This window comes from Podarcis liolepis (genome assembly GCF_965112155.1).
Source record: "Podarcis liolepis genome assembly, chromosome: 7".
Lineage (NCBI taxonomy): Eukaryota > Metazoa > Chordata > Lepidosauria > Squamata > Lacertidae > Podarcis > Podarcis liolepis.
The window spans coordinates 63056353-63073647 of NC_139561.1; the positions used below are offsets into that span (position 1 = coordinate 63056353).

At 43.7% G+C, this 17295-nt stretch overlaps 1 protein-coding gene across 1 annotated transcript; it reads left to right on the forward strand.

Annotated features, from left to right (window-relative positions):
• Positions 1–256: 256 nt before the first annotated feature.
• LOC310711760 (gap junction beta-4 protein-like) lies at positions 257–3595 on the forward strand (the record flags this gene model as incomplete). Its single annotated transcript, XM_083514011.1, has 2 exons — positions 257–407; positions 2849–3595. The coding sequence occupies exon 2, from the start codon at positions 2879–2881 to the stop codon at positions 3593–3595; it is 717 nt and encodes a 238-aa protein (XP_083370137.1). The 5' UTR covers positions 257–407; positions 2849–2878.
• Positions 3596–17295: the final 13700 nt, after the last annotated feature.

Genomic DNA, 17295 nt, shown 5'->3' on the forward strand with positions numbered 1-17295 from the left:
CACCCCCACCTCTTTCCCCCTTTTCTTGCTAATGTCTCAACAAATGAAAGTGGTTTGTAAAAATGTTACATGGGGGGGGGGAACGAGAGAGAGACATTCCACATACTTTTGTAAATCAAGAAAATAATAAAATTACATTAAAAAAGGAAAAGATGGGGACCAGCATTTCCTCACTAAAGCTTGAACCTGGGCCATCCCCCCAAAGAAATAACTTGTCAGTTTAATTTGTTTTCTCTGGTTTGTGAACCATGAGCATTACAATGGGTCATTGAGCCCACTGGCAGGAGCCAGAGGCACACCCAATGTCAAGACGCCCTGCCGCCCCGTCATCAAAGTCAGAGGAGACTTGGGGACAGTCACGTTCGTAGGGAAAGTGATCCGGAGTCAGCAAAATGCTCTGCCTTCAGGTAAGAGTCGGGTTTCTTCTAGGGCTCTTCCTTCTCTGTGCTAAGCACTTTTTGAATTTTGCTGCAGGGTAACCTAAGAATGCCTATGGAGCGATTAATTTTGCAGATCAGCGGGAACATGAATTTTAAAATGGGGATTTTGGTAATAAATAAGCATATCCTGTTGGAGTGGGGAGTGCTCCCTGCTGCAGATTGCAGCAGCTCCATCTCGTTCTCCCCCCACTCAGTTCTCCATATTGTCCCCCCCCCACACACACACACACCACACAACTGTCAATCAGCATTGCATGGTCACTGAGCATGCCCAGTCCTCATTTTGCTGCTTTAGTCCCACCTCCCCATCAAGAATGTCTTTTTCTCCCCCTTTTAAATTTAGGCATTCCCTTAGCCTGCTCCCACCTCCTCCCTTATGTGTGAAATGAGCTTCCCTTGACTACATAAATGACCAGCGCTTGTGGGCTTTTATTGGGGCATCTATCTGGCCACCGTGAGAACAGAATGCAGAACTAGATGGGTTCCCTTTGGGAAAACTCTGTTTTAATTGTTGGTTCTAAACATCTTTTGATTTATTTTAATTCTTGTTTTTAACTGGTTGCTTTTATCACTTTGCATTTTATAATGTTGTTTTTAAATGTTGTAAGGCATCTTGAATCCCAGCTTAGGAGAAAGGCAGGATAGAAACACACTAAATAATAATAATAATAATCTAACAGACACACTCTTCTCAGCCCCAGAAGTTCTTCCTTCTTGTTTTGTAGTTCCCTGTTGCACATAAAGATCATTTTATCGATAATGAAGAGGGTGTGCCTCATTCTCCCAGCAGATCAGAGGACCAGTTGCTCTCTGTTTTCCACAGCAGAGGGGATTAGGGCAAAATAGTAACTTCCGACCCCACTTTGTTCCAGTTGCCTTGTTCCACCCCCTCAGGGTAATGCAGCTGGCAGGTCAGTATACTCAACCCTGCTATCCACCTGTCTATGTACAAAGGGGAAAGGAAGGTGTTTCCTTCTGTTTTCCTCCTGAGATTCTTTTTCGCACCCAAACTGTGACTGTCATGCTAGATCAAGTTGCCTGGTGCATCTTTCTACTGCGCCTGGAGGCAACACTCCAGGTGAGTCATGTTCTTATTTTCCCAGGAAGATACACCCAATTTGTTAAACACATGGATTTGCAGGTTGTGCAAAGACCTGGAGGGGCTAAGTGTGCTAAACAAACTGGGATAAGCAGCAGCTCACTTAGGAGGAACTGACCCTTTTAAAGATGGATGAGAACACTATTTGCTTTAGTGACCACTACCTGTTGTTTTGCAAAGGCCAAATTGCCAAAGGATACCTCTGGTCCACCAGGTATTTGGACCTAGAAAGTATTTGGACCTAGTAGCGGTGAACCTCCAACCCATGGACCCCATTTGACCCACCAGACCATTTTGGCTCAGGCACACCCACCTGATATATGGGGCAGGTAGCAGCTTTCAAAGATATGACGTCAAGAGGGGGACACATGTAGATGTGGCTGAGCCCAAAGCAGTCTTGCACCTGCAGTTCCTGAGGAACAGCTGCACAAGGCCTGCAAAGCACGGTGCATGGGGCTTTGCAAGATTGCTGGGACTGGCAAAGCATGATGTCTTTGGCCACACAGGTTGATTTCAAACGCCATAGGCAAAAACAGGTTGCCTGATTCTGTGTTGCTATCAGGTGATTGGCTGGTGTGTGGAAGATAAGGACCATCCAGTTACCGCCCCTAGTCCCATCACCCTGGCATGAGCCTATGAACTTAGGAAGCTGCCTTGATATGCCAGAACCATTGGTTTATCTAGCTCAATATTTTCTGCACTGACTGGCAGTAGCTCTCCAGGGTTCCAGGCAAGCCTTTTTCCCACCCTCACCTGGAGATGCCAGGGACTGAGCCGTCCACTATTATATGCAGAAGCTGCCCCAATATAAGTCAGAAGTATTAGTCTCCACTATTATAACAGTGTCCCCCAAAGTAGCCCTCATCCAGTCCATCCCCAAGGCCAGTCACCTGTCTATCACATCCACTGCCACACCTGCCAGTGTAAAGAAGAAATGGGGTTGCATGCCATCTGCATATTGATGACAATGAATTCCAAATCCCCAGATGACCCCGCTCAGCATGTAGATGTTAAACACCATGGGAATAAAACTGACCCCTGTGGCACCTCACATTGGAGGGGAAAGAGTAGCTTCCCCCACACACACAAGCACCACCTTCTGGAGACAGAGATCCAAGCAGTACCGGAACCACTCCTAGCTCAGATTACCCCATCTTGGTTAGCTGGGTTACTGGTTACAGAATTAACCCTTAAGTTACAAACAGGGTGATCTCTGCTGTTGCACTTCCAACACATACATGGTGCGAGCTTGAAGGGCTTCAATCAAGGCCATCCCACTCATTCCTGTTTCATTTATTTCCTTTTCCAGCTCTTGTCACCCTAGCCTCAAGTTGAGAAAATGAACTGGGCTTCATTCCAAGAACTTGTGAGTGGTGTGAACAAGTATTCCACAGGTCTGGGGCGTGTGTGGCTCACGGTGGTCTTCATCTTCCGTTTCCTTGTCTACTCAGTGGCAGCTGAGCATGTCTGGTCCGATGACCAGCAGGACTTCATGTGCAACACACGTCAGCCTGGCTGCACCAATGTCTGCTATAACCAATCATTTCCCATCTCTCACATACGTTTCTGGGCCTTCCAGCTTATCCTGGTGACATGCCCTTCTCTTTTCGTCCTCATGCATGTGGCCTATCAGGAAACCAAGGAGCAGAAGTGCCTGGAAGGGGCAAGAGGACGCTTCCATCCACAGTACCCCAACCCTGGGAAGAAGTGTGGAGGCCTGTGGTGGACCTACCTACTCAGCCTCCTTGCCAAGGCAACTGTGGATCTCACCTTCCTCTACATCTTCCACTGCCTATATCCCAACTTTGATCTTCCAAGGGTGGTGAAGTGTGCTGTGGTTCCCTGCCCCAACGTGGTTGACTGTTTCATTGCTCGGCCTACAGAGAAGAAGCTCTTCACTTATTTCATGGTAGCCACTGCCATGCTATGTGTCATTCTCAACCTCTGTGAGATGGCCTACCTTGTCAGCAAGAGTTGCAAGAAGCCTGCAGCATCAGCAAACCTGAGACAGAAGCTCACATTTCATTTCAATAACACAGGAAAACCACTCCCATGAACAAGTCAATGAGACTAATTGGATCTGTATCAAGAGTGGGGAATCCTCACGGCTGGATTAAGTCATTTAGAGGCTCTAAGCACTAAAAATATTATGGTGTGCGGGGGTCTCCCCCTCGTATTTCAAAATAAAGTCTTATTTTTCAAAATGGCACAAAACTAAGACAGCTTCTTTCTAGATTTTTCTAACTGCAAAAAATCTGGAAAATTTTACAGACGCTGACTCCTCAAAGTATGTCCGCTTCTGTACACAGCAGGGAAAATGAATCATGTCCGTCCTGATACATATGTTGTTGTCTCAGATGTTTTTTATTCTTTTCAGCTCAGAAAAAGAGCGTTTTGCCAAGCAGCTGGCAATAATCAAAGTTAGAAAAATGCATCGGGTGATATCCACATTTGGAAATACACATTGTACTCCACCTTTCATGAAGCTCAGTGTGACTGAATTTCATTTTTCTTGTTTCATTAAACTTTGCCCACGTAGAGCAGTGGAACTGCCTTAGTTCTCCACAGAGATTCCCGTTCAAGTCAACAGGGTATGTATGAGTCAACTAGCTTTTGGGAACCTTGGGAATTTTTCTCATCAGATATCATGTAGAAAAGAAAATCAGGCTTCTGCTTTTTAGTGCACTTCACCTCTCCTCTTCATATTAGCCACAAGTGTATCAATTATAGTAGAGTAAGCAGATAGTGAAATCTGTCTCTAAGAGGCAATGCTTGGTGTGCTGCCATCAACTGCTTATTTCTTTCCTGGTTCTCTTGTGGGCTTCTTTGTAGTCGACATCAGGCAAGATACATTTTGATGTTTTCAAATCTTTTGAAATCATTCCTCGAAGTGTGTAAGTGGTCGCTAATGATTGACAGATGTCTGCACATATTTTCATAACCATCTTTTTTCCTTGGAGAGCTTGGCTTGTGTGGTGAGAGTGTGGTAAAATTTCACGTGGTCATCATGAATACAAACATTCGTTCTTGCATGTGCCTCTGCATGTGCCTCCCAGCAAGTATTGGGAAGATATTTCGAAACATGATCATTGCCCAAATATTTTTAAGGGCTACCCATCAGCATGTTGAAGCAGAGAAAAAATGTATAAAGTAACTGGACTGTTGAGGAAACAAATTGCTGCCATCAGACAACTAAGAAAGTATACAGCACATAGTATGACACCCCTGGTTTAGATGAGGATAAGAACGGTAATTAAAAGAGAACAGAAACATGGGGGGGAAGAGTGTGTAGTGAAGCCAAAAAAAGCTCAACAACTTTTCTGTCCAGATTTCCACTGCTTGAAATACGGCAACCCTAGGTAGAAGCTGGCTTTATGTACAAAAGCAAACTTTTCATTCACCACTCCACCTCTTTTTGCTTCTGGCTCTGCCCACCATTGTCACGTGGTCCTTGGAAGGTAATGTGACCAGGTTGAAAAGGGTTCCCCAACCCCTGATTTAAATTTATAAAGACAAAGCTCCAAGCTCAGATGAACTGGTAGAGAATGCAAGCATGAAATATTGGCTTGCCTTCCGAAGGAGGAGAAACGACTATTTATGTATGTGACGACAGCTGCACAGATACTACTGGCCCAGAGATGGAAAGAAGATAAAATCCCAACCAGAGACAAAGGGCTGATGAAGATGAGGGACTACACCGAAATGGCAAAATTGACCAGGAAAATAAAAAACCAGGAAGAGAATAATTTCAAGAAGGAATGGAGGAAATTTATAATGTATTTAAGAACACTGTAAACAACTAAAAACTTTGGCAGGATTTGAGCAATAAATAACAAATAAACATTACAAAATGCAAAGTAGCACATTGTTCTTCAACAGCAAGCAATGTGATCCAGTCTTGTCTTTATGCCTTAATACAGTTCAATAAACTTTCCTGTCACTAGTCCCAGAGAGAGATCCTAAGCAACTTGCTTGTTCAGCAATGCTGAGCTGAGCCACTGCTGGTGGTGGTGGTGGTTCTATTTACTGACTTAAATGCTGAGTTCTTAGGTTTCATCAACCCGCTGTGAGAGATCACTCGGGTTTACAGCAATGGGTCAAACCTCTCTTGCCTAATGCAAACTTCTCTACATAAGTTTCCAAACACAGACAACAAATAAATCAATAGAATCAATAGAAATGAAGAAGAAGAAGAAGAAGAAGAAGAAGAAGAAGAAGAAGAAGAAGAAGAAGAAGAAACGGTTTACAATTATACCCAAATTAAAATAACTGCCAGTCCCAACTAAACATTTAACCAACACCAACCCGGCAAAAACAAAACAGAGGAACCAAAATTAGAACTGTTTAAAACATTTTAAAACATTTTAGCCAGTTGCCGCAACCCAAGAGTTGTTCCAGCAATGTCCCTCCGGCCTCTCAGGAGCCACCTTTAGATATTCAAGGTGAGTCTGGACTCCACCCCCAAGGCCAGGTGGAAAAAGGCCTTGCAGCAGGGACAACAGTAGCTCCAATTTGCCCTTCTTTCACATCATGCAGTTGCAGTCCATTCTTTGCAAAGTGGGCACTCATTAGAATTTGCAGCCCTCCTTCCTGTGCCTGAAAGAGAGGGAGACCACCCTGCTTTCCCTTCTCCCCTGAAAGGCTCGGCCAGTATGGTTGGTAAGGACCCCTGACCATTAGGCCCAGTTGTGACCAACTCTGGGGTTGCAGCGCTCATCTCGCTTTATTGGCCGAGGGAGTCGGCGTACAGCTTCTGGGTCATGTGGCCAGCATGACTAAGCCGCTTCTGACGAACCAGAGCAGCGCACGGAAACGCTGTTTACCTTCCCGCCAGAGTGGTACCTATTTATCTACTTGTACTTTGAGGTGCTTTCAAACTGCTAGGTTGGCAGGAGCAGGGACTGAGCAACAGGAGCTCACCCCATTGCTGGGATTCGAACTGCTGACCTTCTGATCAGCAAGTCCTAGGTTCTGTGGTTTAACCCGCAGCGCTACCCGCGTCCCAGTATGGTCGGTAGTGAATGGTATAAGCCTGCTCTATTAGACCCACGTCCACCTTGTCCAAAGAATTGACCAGGCCACCCCTGGCCAAACAGAAATCCAATACTTTATGGATCGGGATGGCAGCACTTTAAAGTGTTTGTGGCTGTCCTCTCCCTTCCTGTATTTCATCTCTTAGTTAATGAACCGATTGGACGTGACAAGAGCGAGATGGATGGGGCTTATGAAAACCACCATGGCCCAGTGTATTCTTAATGAAATGCCTGCTCATTGCTTTGGTGTATTTAAGTCGTGTTAAGACAGGCTGAATTACTGAAACGTGCTCAGGTTACATAAAGAGCTAATTGGCTGCATTAGCTCTTTCCCAGCTGCCCTGGACAAACCTGTTCTGAGGATTAAATGCAGAGTTTCAGCCAATTCCCACCTTTGAGAGACTGCAATGCAGAAAATTGGAAGAAGGGTTATTAGAGACGTTCTCTTCCCCCAGCCCCCCAAAATGATTACATTACAAAACCTGCCAAATGCATTTCCTTGCGATGGGAAAAATATGTTCAGCATTTCGCCTTCAGAAGGGAGGGAAAGGATCGAAATGCACGTACGTCAGCCTAGAGCAGACCAAGGGACGCGGTGCGTGTGCCAGGTTACAACTTTACAACAGGGGTGGGGTACATGCCTAATCCATTCATCATGAGTAAGTGGCTGGCAACCACCTGGAAAAAAATCTCTGGCAGAATCGCATGCATGTAAAAGAAGGGGGGGTGGAATGCACTCAGAGATTATTTCGAGGATCTTCTTTAAAGACTGCAGAAAAACAAAAACTACCCACAGTAGATTCTGAAACCAGGAAGCTTCAGCAATGCAACTAGGATACAGTGTAGAAACAAAAAAGCATAACAGGAGCCCTTCCGGAACAGGCCAGAGGCCCTGTTGTCAGAGTCATAGAGTTGTAGAGTTGGAAGGGACTGCTAGGTTCATCTAGCCCAGTCCCCAGCAGTGCAGGAGTCACAGCTAAAAAGTCCAGAGGTAGCATTATTATCAATTTATGATGGGGTGGAAGGTTTGCAAGCTATGAAGGACTTGCTCACAAATTCATTGACAGCTGCACGAGTTATTATAGCTAGGAAGTGGAAGGGGCAAGGTAACTGAATATAAAATGGAAGAATGGTATAAAGAGGTGTGGGAGTATAGCTATTAATGATAAATTAACATATGCCATTAAGGTAAGACGGGGGATATGCAAGGTATTTGTAGAATTTGTACTGTTAAAACGGAAAGGGGTCAAACCACTGCGAGAGGTGTTGAAATTTTGGGAGGTTGGATAGTTACAATGGAATGGTTTCGGTAGTGGGGTGTACGTTTTTATTCTTATTTATTTGTCAAAATTAAAGAAATGAAGCAGAAGGAGAAGAAAGAAAGATAACCTAGTACAATGCATCCAGACAAGAAAAAAGGAGTCACAGCTAAAGATTCTCTAACAGATGGCCATACAACTGCTATTTAAAAACCTCCAATGAAGGAAGGTCCACCATTTTACAAGGGAGTCCATTTTACTGTCAAATGGCTCTTCCTGTCAGAAGGTTCTTTATAATGTTTAATTGTGGCACAGAAATGGAAACAAGAAGAATTACCAATGAAAGAAGAATGGCAGACGAAATTAATGGACTATGCAGAATTAGATAAGATGACAGGAAGGATCAGAAACCTGCGGGACCAGAGATTCTCAGAGGACTGGAGTAAATATTTGAACTATTTGAAAAGCAATTGCAATAAACAGATTACGCTAGTAGGACTGCAAGAAGTTTTGTAAGGAGGATTATGTGAAATATTGCAGAGAAGATTATGAAGAGAGTTATTAGTTAAGGACAATTAAAAGTAATAGAGAAATTAAGAAATGTAGATTAAGTGATAGATTGAAAAATCAGATGCGGTTGATGGAAGTCCAAAAACATTGTATAAGTTAAAAAAAGTATGTGATATGATTTTCGGAAATTATTTGTAAAACTCAATAAAAATATATTTTTTTAAAAAATGTTTAGTTGTAATCTCTTTTTCTGTAATTTGAATCCATTGTTTCAGGTACTGCCCTCCAGAGCAGCAGAAAACAACCTTGCTCCATCTTAGGTAAAGGTAAAGGGACCCCTGACCATTAGGTCCAGTCGCGGACGACTCTGGGGTTGCAGTGCTCATCTAGCTTTATTGGCCAAGGTAGCCAGCGTACAGCTTCCGGGTCATGTGGCCAGCATGACTAAGCCACTTCTGGCGAACCAGAGCAGCGCACGGAAACGCCATTTACCTTCCCGCCTATTTATCTACTTGTACTTCGTGTCTATCTAGCTACCGAGATAGCTATGTAGTTTATATACCGCCCTTCATCACAATATCTCAGGGCAGTTCACAATATAAAAATACAAGGTAAAAGCACACACAAATAGTTAAAATGAAAACAACAAAACAATAAGCCCCCTCTCACAAACACATTTAAAAGGCTGTAGAATATTAATCAGCCAAAGGCCTGGTTGAAGCGGAACGTTATCTCTTGGCCCACTAGCCACAATGGACCGTCTCTATCTGTGTGGAATGCACAGCAACGATGATAGGAAATCAGAATGTTTTATAAATGGATGTAAGAAAAGGAAACCGTTCTGAGGAATCCCAGCAGATAAACTGAATTTCAGAGCACCAGTCAATTTGAGTGCAGGTGTTCTAAGGGCTGCATGAAGTTAAATGAAGTTTTCGCACTTTCCTCTTGTTGCACCATTTGACAAAAAAATTGCCACAGGAAATATGGCATGCTGAACTTTCCCTGCATGCAAGTTGGGTCAGTGAGTAACGACTCATTTCTGGTAAACAATTGGATGTCCTTTTCCCTGTCTCACTTTGCTCTGAGTCAGAAGACAAACCTCAAGCAAAGAGATGATGAGACTCAAAGGTGACTGGAGCAGAGATGGGCAAATCTGCCTCTTTCATATATCTCCCATAACTCTGTTCTGTTCCATTTCCACACTAATCTGAGAATTAAAACAAATACTCCCCATAAAAATATTTAAAGTGCAGGGATGAGGGAAACTGGCAATTGGGTTTCTCTTGATTTCTCATTTTTTCCATTTTATGTTCAGTTCTCCATTTTTCCACATCAGCTTGCAATTTTTTTAAGTCCTCATGAAAATGCATCAGCATTTTAATCAAATTTCTCCCAATTTACACATATTTGTATGTGCATATGCAATTTTCCCTAATATACACATTTTCCTATTATAATGCATATTTGTATGTCATTTTCACAGATACAATCTATGCATTTTTAAACCACTTTCCAGTTTCGTTGCCATCAAGCAGGTGTGAACTGCTTTGATTTTCTTTTTTTAAAAAGAAGCATAAATCTTATGGACACTTTAGTTGGCTGGAAAAGTGCATTGCAAAATTCACAAAAGGTTCTGATTCTTGTTTCGGTTCTTGTTGTTTTGCAAAATGTGAATTATATTGTTTGCCTATAAGTGACAACTGAACTGAATTTATCCCCCATCCTTAAGTATATATTTACATGTCCATTTTGATACATTTCCTGACACCCGCAAAGTTCTTGAGCTTTTTTTTTAGGAGGATCCCAAAATTGTCGAGCCTTTTTTGGGAACAAACCCAAATTGTTCAGACCTCCCACAGCTTTTGGAGCTGTTTCCGCCATACATCCAGGTTTTCCCTGACATTTTGCCAGTTCAGCAAAAATTCCCCCCATGCCATTTTTACACTCGAAAACCAGGACGTGTCAGGAATTTTCCTGATGTATGGCAAGCCTACATCTAAACTGACCAGAGCTGTGTCACACATTCGCAGAAACATAAAATTTAGCTAGACAGTGTCTGGTATACTAGACAGAACCTGGTTCTGGATCAGGTGCAAATCAGCTTGTTGTGTACAAAAAAATCACAACGATTCAACTCCTTAAGCATCTTTAGAGTCAATCCTCCACCCCACCACTGCCTCTTATCTTCTGCCTGACCAAGGGATGGGGGAGAAATCTGGTTTGTTTGACATCTTAATGTAAATCTACCTAATTCACTCTTCCCAAAACATTGCAGCTATCCTTCAAAATTCACACTTGTGTCAGTTTTGTGATACTGTTCTCCAGTCCAAAAAGTGCACATTTGAAGAAAGTATGCATGTAAATGTACCATAGATTCTGGTGTATTAGGCAACTGAGCATATTAGACGACCCCCCAAATTAGCAGCTGCAATTTGGGGGTTTGTCTTATTAGCCCAGTCCCCTAATACGCTGGGCAGCTCCGCGCCGGGAGAAAACCGCCCTTCTGAAGCAGTGGTGGGGGGCTCCGCTCCGGGCAGCTTTCTCCCGGCGCAGAGCAGAGCCAGCCGCCCACTGCTGATGCTTCGGAGCTGCCGCATCAGCAGTGGGGGGCGGGCTCCACTCTGAACCGCCCATTCCTGGCGTATAAGATGACCCCCGACTTTTTAACCTCTTTTTCAGGGTTAAAAAGTCATCTTGTACACCAGAATCTATGGTATATATGTTAATAAAAATAGCATACAAAAATGCATTACATTGGGGGGAAAGGCTTGCAAAAATGTGTTTATCGTGCAAAAATGAAACATGCATATTATGTGAAATGTGCACTAAAATGCTGATAAATTATCACAAAGAGGGTCTGTTGTGGGGGGATTGAGAAATGTCCCTATTTTCATCTGAGGAATGAATATTGGAGGGCACGCATGCCAGCCTGAATAGAGAGGCAAGGCTTTATATGGTATGGCATGAAATGTGAAACTAGGAGTGAAGCAGAAGTAAGGTCTGCATTCGTGAGTTCCATAGGGCTGTGTAAAGTCACTTTTAGACAATAAGAGAGCTACTATTAATCTACCGCAGTCTCTGGCATTCATTAAATATGGTGCCAGAAGTCACAGAGGATCGAGGGAGGAAGAAAGGCTCTGGCATAGCTCAAAGGAATGAGACCTAAAATGGAATGAGTCTCTGCACCAGTGGCATTCAATTTTGACAGGCCTGCTGGATGGCGAGAATGGATGCAGACAGTACAGAAGATGGAGAAATCCAAGCAGGTTCCCAAATTTATGCCTCGAGACCACAAGCAGAACAGATACTTAAATATTTTGTACTCACTTTTGTACTTGTGTTTTGTACTTGCATGGAGGTGCTTTTACCTTATGCTGGTTATGACCGTAATAAAGATTTGGATTGGATTGTACTTGCTGGTGGAATGGGACATTGCAGTTCCCCTGCAATGAGTATTTTGTGCCACAGAAGAACCTTATTCATGAAAGGACCTGCTTTCACCAAAGGATTCAGAGACCATGAGGAATCTGCTGAGACCGATAAAAGATCACTGCATGAGAAAGCCAATGGCAGTGAGTTTGGAGGCAAACGGGGAGAGGGCATTCTAGAAAAAGATTGTGATGGAGTCTGGAGATGGAAAGTAACCTCACTTTGGGAGAAGCAGTGCGGAGAATAAGAAACTCAGAACGGATCAAAGGCCAGGTTCAAAACCAGGAGAGAGAGAGAACCAAGAGAAAATCAGAGAGCAGGACAAATTGGACAAATCAGGAAACAAGAGAGATTGGGTAAATTAGTTCTTTCCTTTGCTTCTCTTTTGCTGATTGGCTACAGCCATTTCAGGAATAAACCATGGAGAGAGCAGGGGGGGAGTAGGTGAATCCCGCATTTAAAATCTTTCCATAGGAAACAATGGAAATCATGGACTCATTATGTGAACACTCACCTAGCAAACAATTTCTAGGGAGCACATTGTGTTCATAGAGCAGACCTGTGTCCAGAGGCTTTTTAACTAAGTGGATGTATTGGTCTGCTGTACAAAAGGACCAAATTAACCCTCTGTATACCTATGTGTAGAATCACAGAACTGTAGAGTTGGAAGGGACCCTGAGGGTCATGTAGCCCATCCCCCTGAAATGCACCCCTTGGTGGGCTTCAACCACTAACCTTCTGTGCCAGACACACTGACCCATTGCACTACAGGAGCAAATGGGAATTCAAATTTGAGGTAGCCATGGTGAATGTTCTGACAGCGCAGTCTTGATTTCAAATTAGTTAATCCAGAACAAGTTTTGTTTTTGATTCTGCCCACACTGCCAACATCTGGCCATGGCAGATCAACCCTGATACAGCCCATCAACAGGAAAAGGGTTGCCCACTCCTTCCTTAGTTATTTGCACAGCGCATAATTAACTGCTGGAACTCACTATCACAAGATGTCCACCAGTGCACGATAAACATATATGCCTGAACCACATCTTAAGTGCCTTGTGACTATTATAATATATATTATAATAATATAATTAAGTACTGTTATGAAAATCCTGCAATGGTATGTAATTTACTTTTTTCAGTAATTCTTCATTCTCTCCCTTGCTCCTTCCCACTCTGTCTCCGATTTCTTATTTATTTCCTCCTTCCCTTTTTTCTTTCTGTTCCTCCTTCCACCTTGCCTTCCTCCCTCCCCATCTCAATTGTAAGGTCAAAACCTCTCTTTAATCTAATCTGATCTCTACACTTAATTCCAGTGCTTTGCGCAAAACACTCTGTACCAACTCCCTGCACATTGCCAGCGTTCCTCCCGGCTTTGATGCAAATGAAAAAGGGATTAAAAACCCACATTCCTTTGAGGGAGAATTAACTCCCACCTCCTCCCTCAGCAATCTCTACCCACATGGATTTGGCTCTGGATTTCCGTGAAGAACAGGAAGGTATACGTGAAATTACGTCTGGGAATGTGTCAGCAAATTTGCACCAGGGCATTTGGGAAATAGGTAAAGGTTCCTGCCTGGTTTTTGCACGTAGTCACATCTAGCAGTGGCAGGAGTTGTCGGAGCCAAAGCACTATGGGAGGGCCCACCTGACACCCTGGACCCTGTTTTTCATTACATTCAACTGCATTTTAACCTTTTTCTCCCTGATGCATCTACAAGTGGCTTCAGATCACTATTGTGAATTTTCCCCCAGTGCCCCATACATTATATTATTAAAGAGTACCATGTGGGGGGCTTCTATGTTTGGGGGGGAAGCCACTCCCCACCTTTTTTACTCTACAGTGACACAGCTTCTGAAGCATTTCAGGTCAACTCCAACATGGTGGTTAGAAGTTGCTCAGTGAAGATGTTTCTTTGTTTTGTTTTGTATTGTCATAAGGCTTAAGTTTGAAAGATACGTTGATAGCCTTAACCTCCATGATTTTGTCTAATCCCCTTTTAAAGGCATCGAAATTGGTGGCCTTCACAACATCCTGTGAGAGCCATTTCCACAACTTAACTATACACTGAATAAAGTGTATAGTTTCTGTTTGTCTATCCTGAATCTTCCAACATTCAGCTTCACTGGGGAGCCCTGAATTCTGATACTCTGAAAGTGGGGGTGGGGGACATTTTTCTATCCCCTTCTTCTTTAATACCATATTAAAAAATAATAATAATACCTGAGTCATATACCCCTTTACCTATATTTTCCCCAGCCTAAAAAGCTTCAACAGGTTTAATCTTCCCCAATATGGGAACTGCTCCATCCCCTTGATCAATTTGGTACCTTTTTCCTAGCACTACAATATTCCTTTTTTAGGTGGGCGTCCAGAACTGCCCGCAGTATTTCAAGTATGGTTGCAAAGTTGATTGGTATTTGTGTTGGCATTTTTGTGCTCAGTCCCTTTCCTGCTGATTCCTAGCATGGAATCTGCCCCTGCCAACACACATACAGCTGCTGCACACTGACATTCAAATAAAACTTTTGCGAGGGGCTATGTCAAATCCTTGTCTGAGTTGCCATCTCCCCCATCTGGTGGCAATGAATTCCATAGACTGCATGGTATGGCAAAGATACAGGGGTGGGAGACTTTGCCCTAAGAAAACAACCCATCATTATTTAGCTCTCTCTTTCTTTGTTTTCCCCAACGGAGAAGAAAGCAAGCCACATGTAAACGATTCCTGCCAAAACTGCTGAGCAATCTCTTCCAACAATGAGTAAGAAGGAGGAGTGGAGTTCTGGAGAAGAACAACTTGCGGGTGTTTCTAAGGATACACAGCAGCTTGCCATGAAAAGGAACGCCACGCTGACAAAGTGGGCCTTTGCCTGTGTAGATTTGCGAGGACGCTCCGTCTTTTCACTGTGGGAGAAAGCAAACAACAACAATCTCCTGGAAATCTCCCAGGCACTCCACCCGCCCCAAGCGTGCATCTGTTTGAACATGCATTGGGCTCCTGTCTCTGGAGGAAAGGCTGATGTACTGAGCAGTCCCAGGGAAGCGTTATGTAAGATGATGTTTGGCGCAGCAGAAACCCCTCGGGCAACTGATTAGGCAAGAGACGCAAAATTAAGAGCATCAGTGTTGCGGTGCCTTTATGCAAATCTCGTGGGCAACAGCCACACTTTAAGGAATAAGGAAGCTTACACAGAGTCAGACCCTTTCCCCTTCTTGCCCAGGATTATCTACATCAGGGATGGGCAGCCCAGATCTTCGTCTCCCCACCAGGCCAGATTTTGAGTTGGTGCTTAGGGGTGGGGAGGGAGATAAGTCAGTCTGACTTGCTGCAGGGTTCAGGCACACTAGCCATATCTCAGCAGGAACTCACACCTGTCTGAACCATGCAATCATGTCTCTTCCTGCTCCACACCTGACATCAGGTGTGGGGTAATTGGGCATAGTTTCAGGAAAGTAGCCTCACGGGCCAAATGGGGAGGGTCGGCAGGCCAACTTTGGCCCACAAGGTGGATATTCTTCTCCCCTGGTCTATGTCGACTGGCAGCAGCTCTCCAGGGCTTTAGACAGGAATCTTTCCCTGCCCTGCCTGGAGATGCCCAGGACCCTCTGCCTGCAAAGTAAGGCCTCTGCCACTGAGCTATGGGCCTCCGGTGTGCACTTGGAATAGTGTTTATAGTTCTGGTCACCCATCTCAAAAAAAGATACTGAAGAGCAGGAAAATGGTCAGTTGTGTGTGTGTGTGTGTGTGTGTGTGTGTGTGTGTGTGTACAAGTTTCTAGTTATTTTGGTTACCAATACAGTGGTACCTCAGGTTACATACGATTCAGGTTACAGACTCCGCTAACCCAGAAATAGTGCTTCAGGTTAAGAACTTTGCTTTAATGATGAGAACAGAAATTGTGCTCTGACGGTGCGGTGGCAGCAGGAGGCCCCATTAGCTAAAGAGGTGCTTCAGGTTAAGAACAGTTTCAGGTTAAGAATGGACCTCCGGAACAAATTAAGTACTTAACCCAAGGTACCACTTGTATAGGCTTTGCAAGTGTGTGGGAAATGGCTGACGAAATATCAAAAGATTTAATTATATATTTGGTTTGTGAAGTGAAGCTAAAGGTTAGGGTTCAGTGCCCACCATAGCATCTTGCCTTCATCCCCTGGCTGAAGAGGAATACTGGGATTCATTTTTTAATTAAAAAAAAAAGAACCGTGAAGATATTTATTCCTTTATTAATTTATTTTGTAAAATACAGAATTAATGTTTCCAAGACAGTTAACATTTTCAGAACGCATTTGGCAAATGAAAATAAATGATACAAATTTGCTCCGATTGTGTAAAGTAGGCAACACAGTGATCAAATTTTGCCAAGTAAGAGAACCTGAGCAAAGCTGCCCAGTTTGCATAATGGATATAGGGGAAAAGATTTATTTATTTTCTAAGCATTTGTAAGTATTTGCACAACCCCCGTTTGAGGTTACATGGTGAAATATGCAGGGAATTTTCATAATCGTGAGTTTCATATAACTGTGGTTTGCATAATGCAATTCAATCAGCTGTGCCTTCCAGAGGACCATCTAGTCTGGGGTTCATCAGTGAATTTCTGTGCCCCAAACACATTACTGGTTCCAAGTATATAGTCAAGCATGCAGGCAGGGGAGTAATGTGGATTGCTATGGCTTTCTTCGGGGGTTCCCGCCACCCAGTGGACCTAGAGATAGCTTGCTGGCATATATGAAAGAGATAAAATCTCAGAACAGTGTAATTAGGATGCAAGAGAACAGGGAGTTGCTTTGGGGCAAGAGAGAGTTTCATAATACACAGTGGAAAATGACTGCAGTGGGGGTGGGGAAGCTGGGGCAAATCCAAGGTTAAAGGGAAATAGATTTGTATCCTGCACTTTCCAGATGAGTAGGGAGTTTGAGGGCAGTCAGTTCACAGCAAGGGTGGGTGGTCAGACTCCAAGCTTGAACAAAGCACTCAGAGGCCGCCTACATACTGTCTGCATTTTGCAGGAGGAAATCAAGTGCATACAGGGAAAATTTAGGCTTACGTAACTGGAGCGGATTAAGGTGCCCTGTTGCCCTTGTGCAAGAAACCCACTTTGGAAAAAGAAACAGGCCTTTTTTGCAGTTAGGAAAGTGACAGGGAAATGTATGGGACGGACAAATGACTAACGGGAAGCAAAACAGGAGGAGTGCAGGATAAGTGCTCATTATCATTTAACTGCCCTGCAAACAAATCACAATAGATGCTTGACAAAGTCAAGATATAATCTGACTTCTGTGCAAGTTCTGTGTGAGGAAATTAGGGTGGCTGCTAAATTAGCAGGTCATCTGGAGAAGGCCAGAGGTGTTTCCCCTCCACCCAGCCAGAGGAGTCCTAAGGTCCACCAGCGAGAGTCAAGTTCAAAATAGTGACTGGAATTGGGGAGCCAGGCCCAAAAATGGTGGATCAGAGGGAAGTGTGTTACCTATAGCACCCCATGAGCCACATGCTGCAATTATGTGCATATATAAAGTATAAATTTGC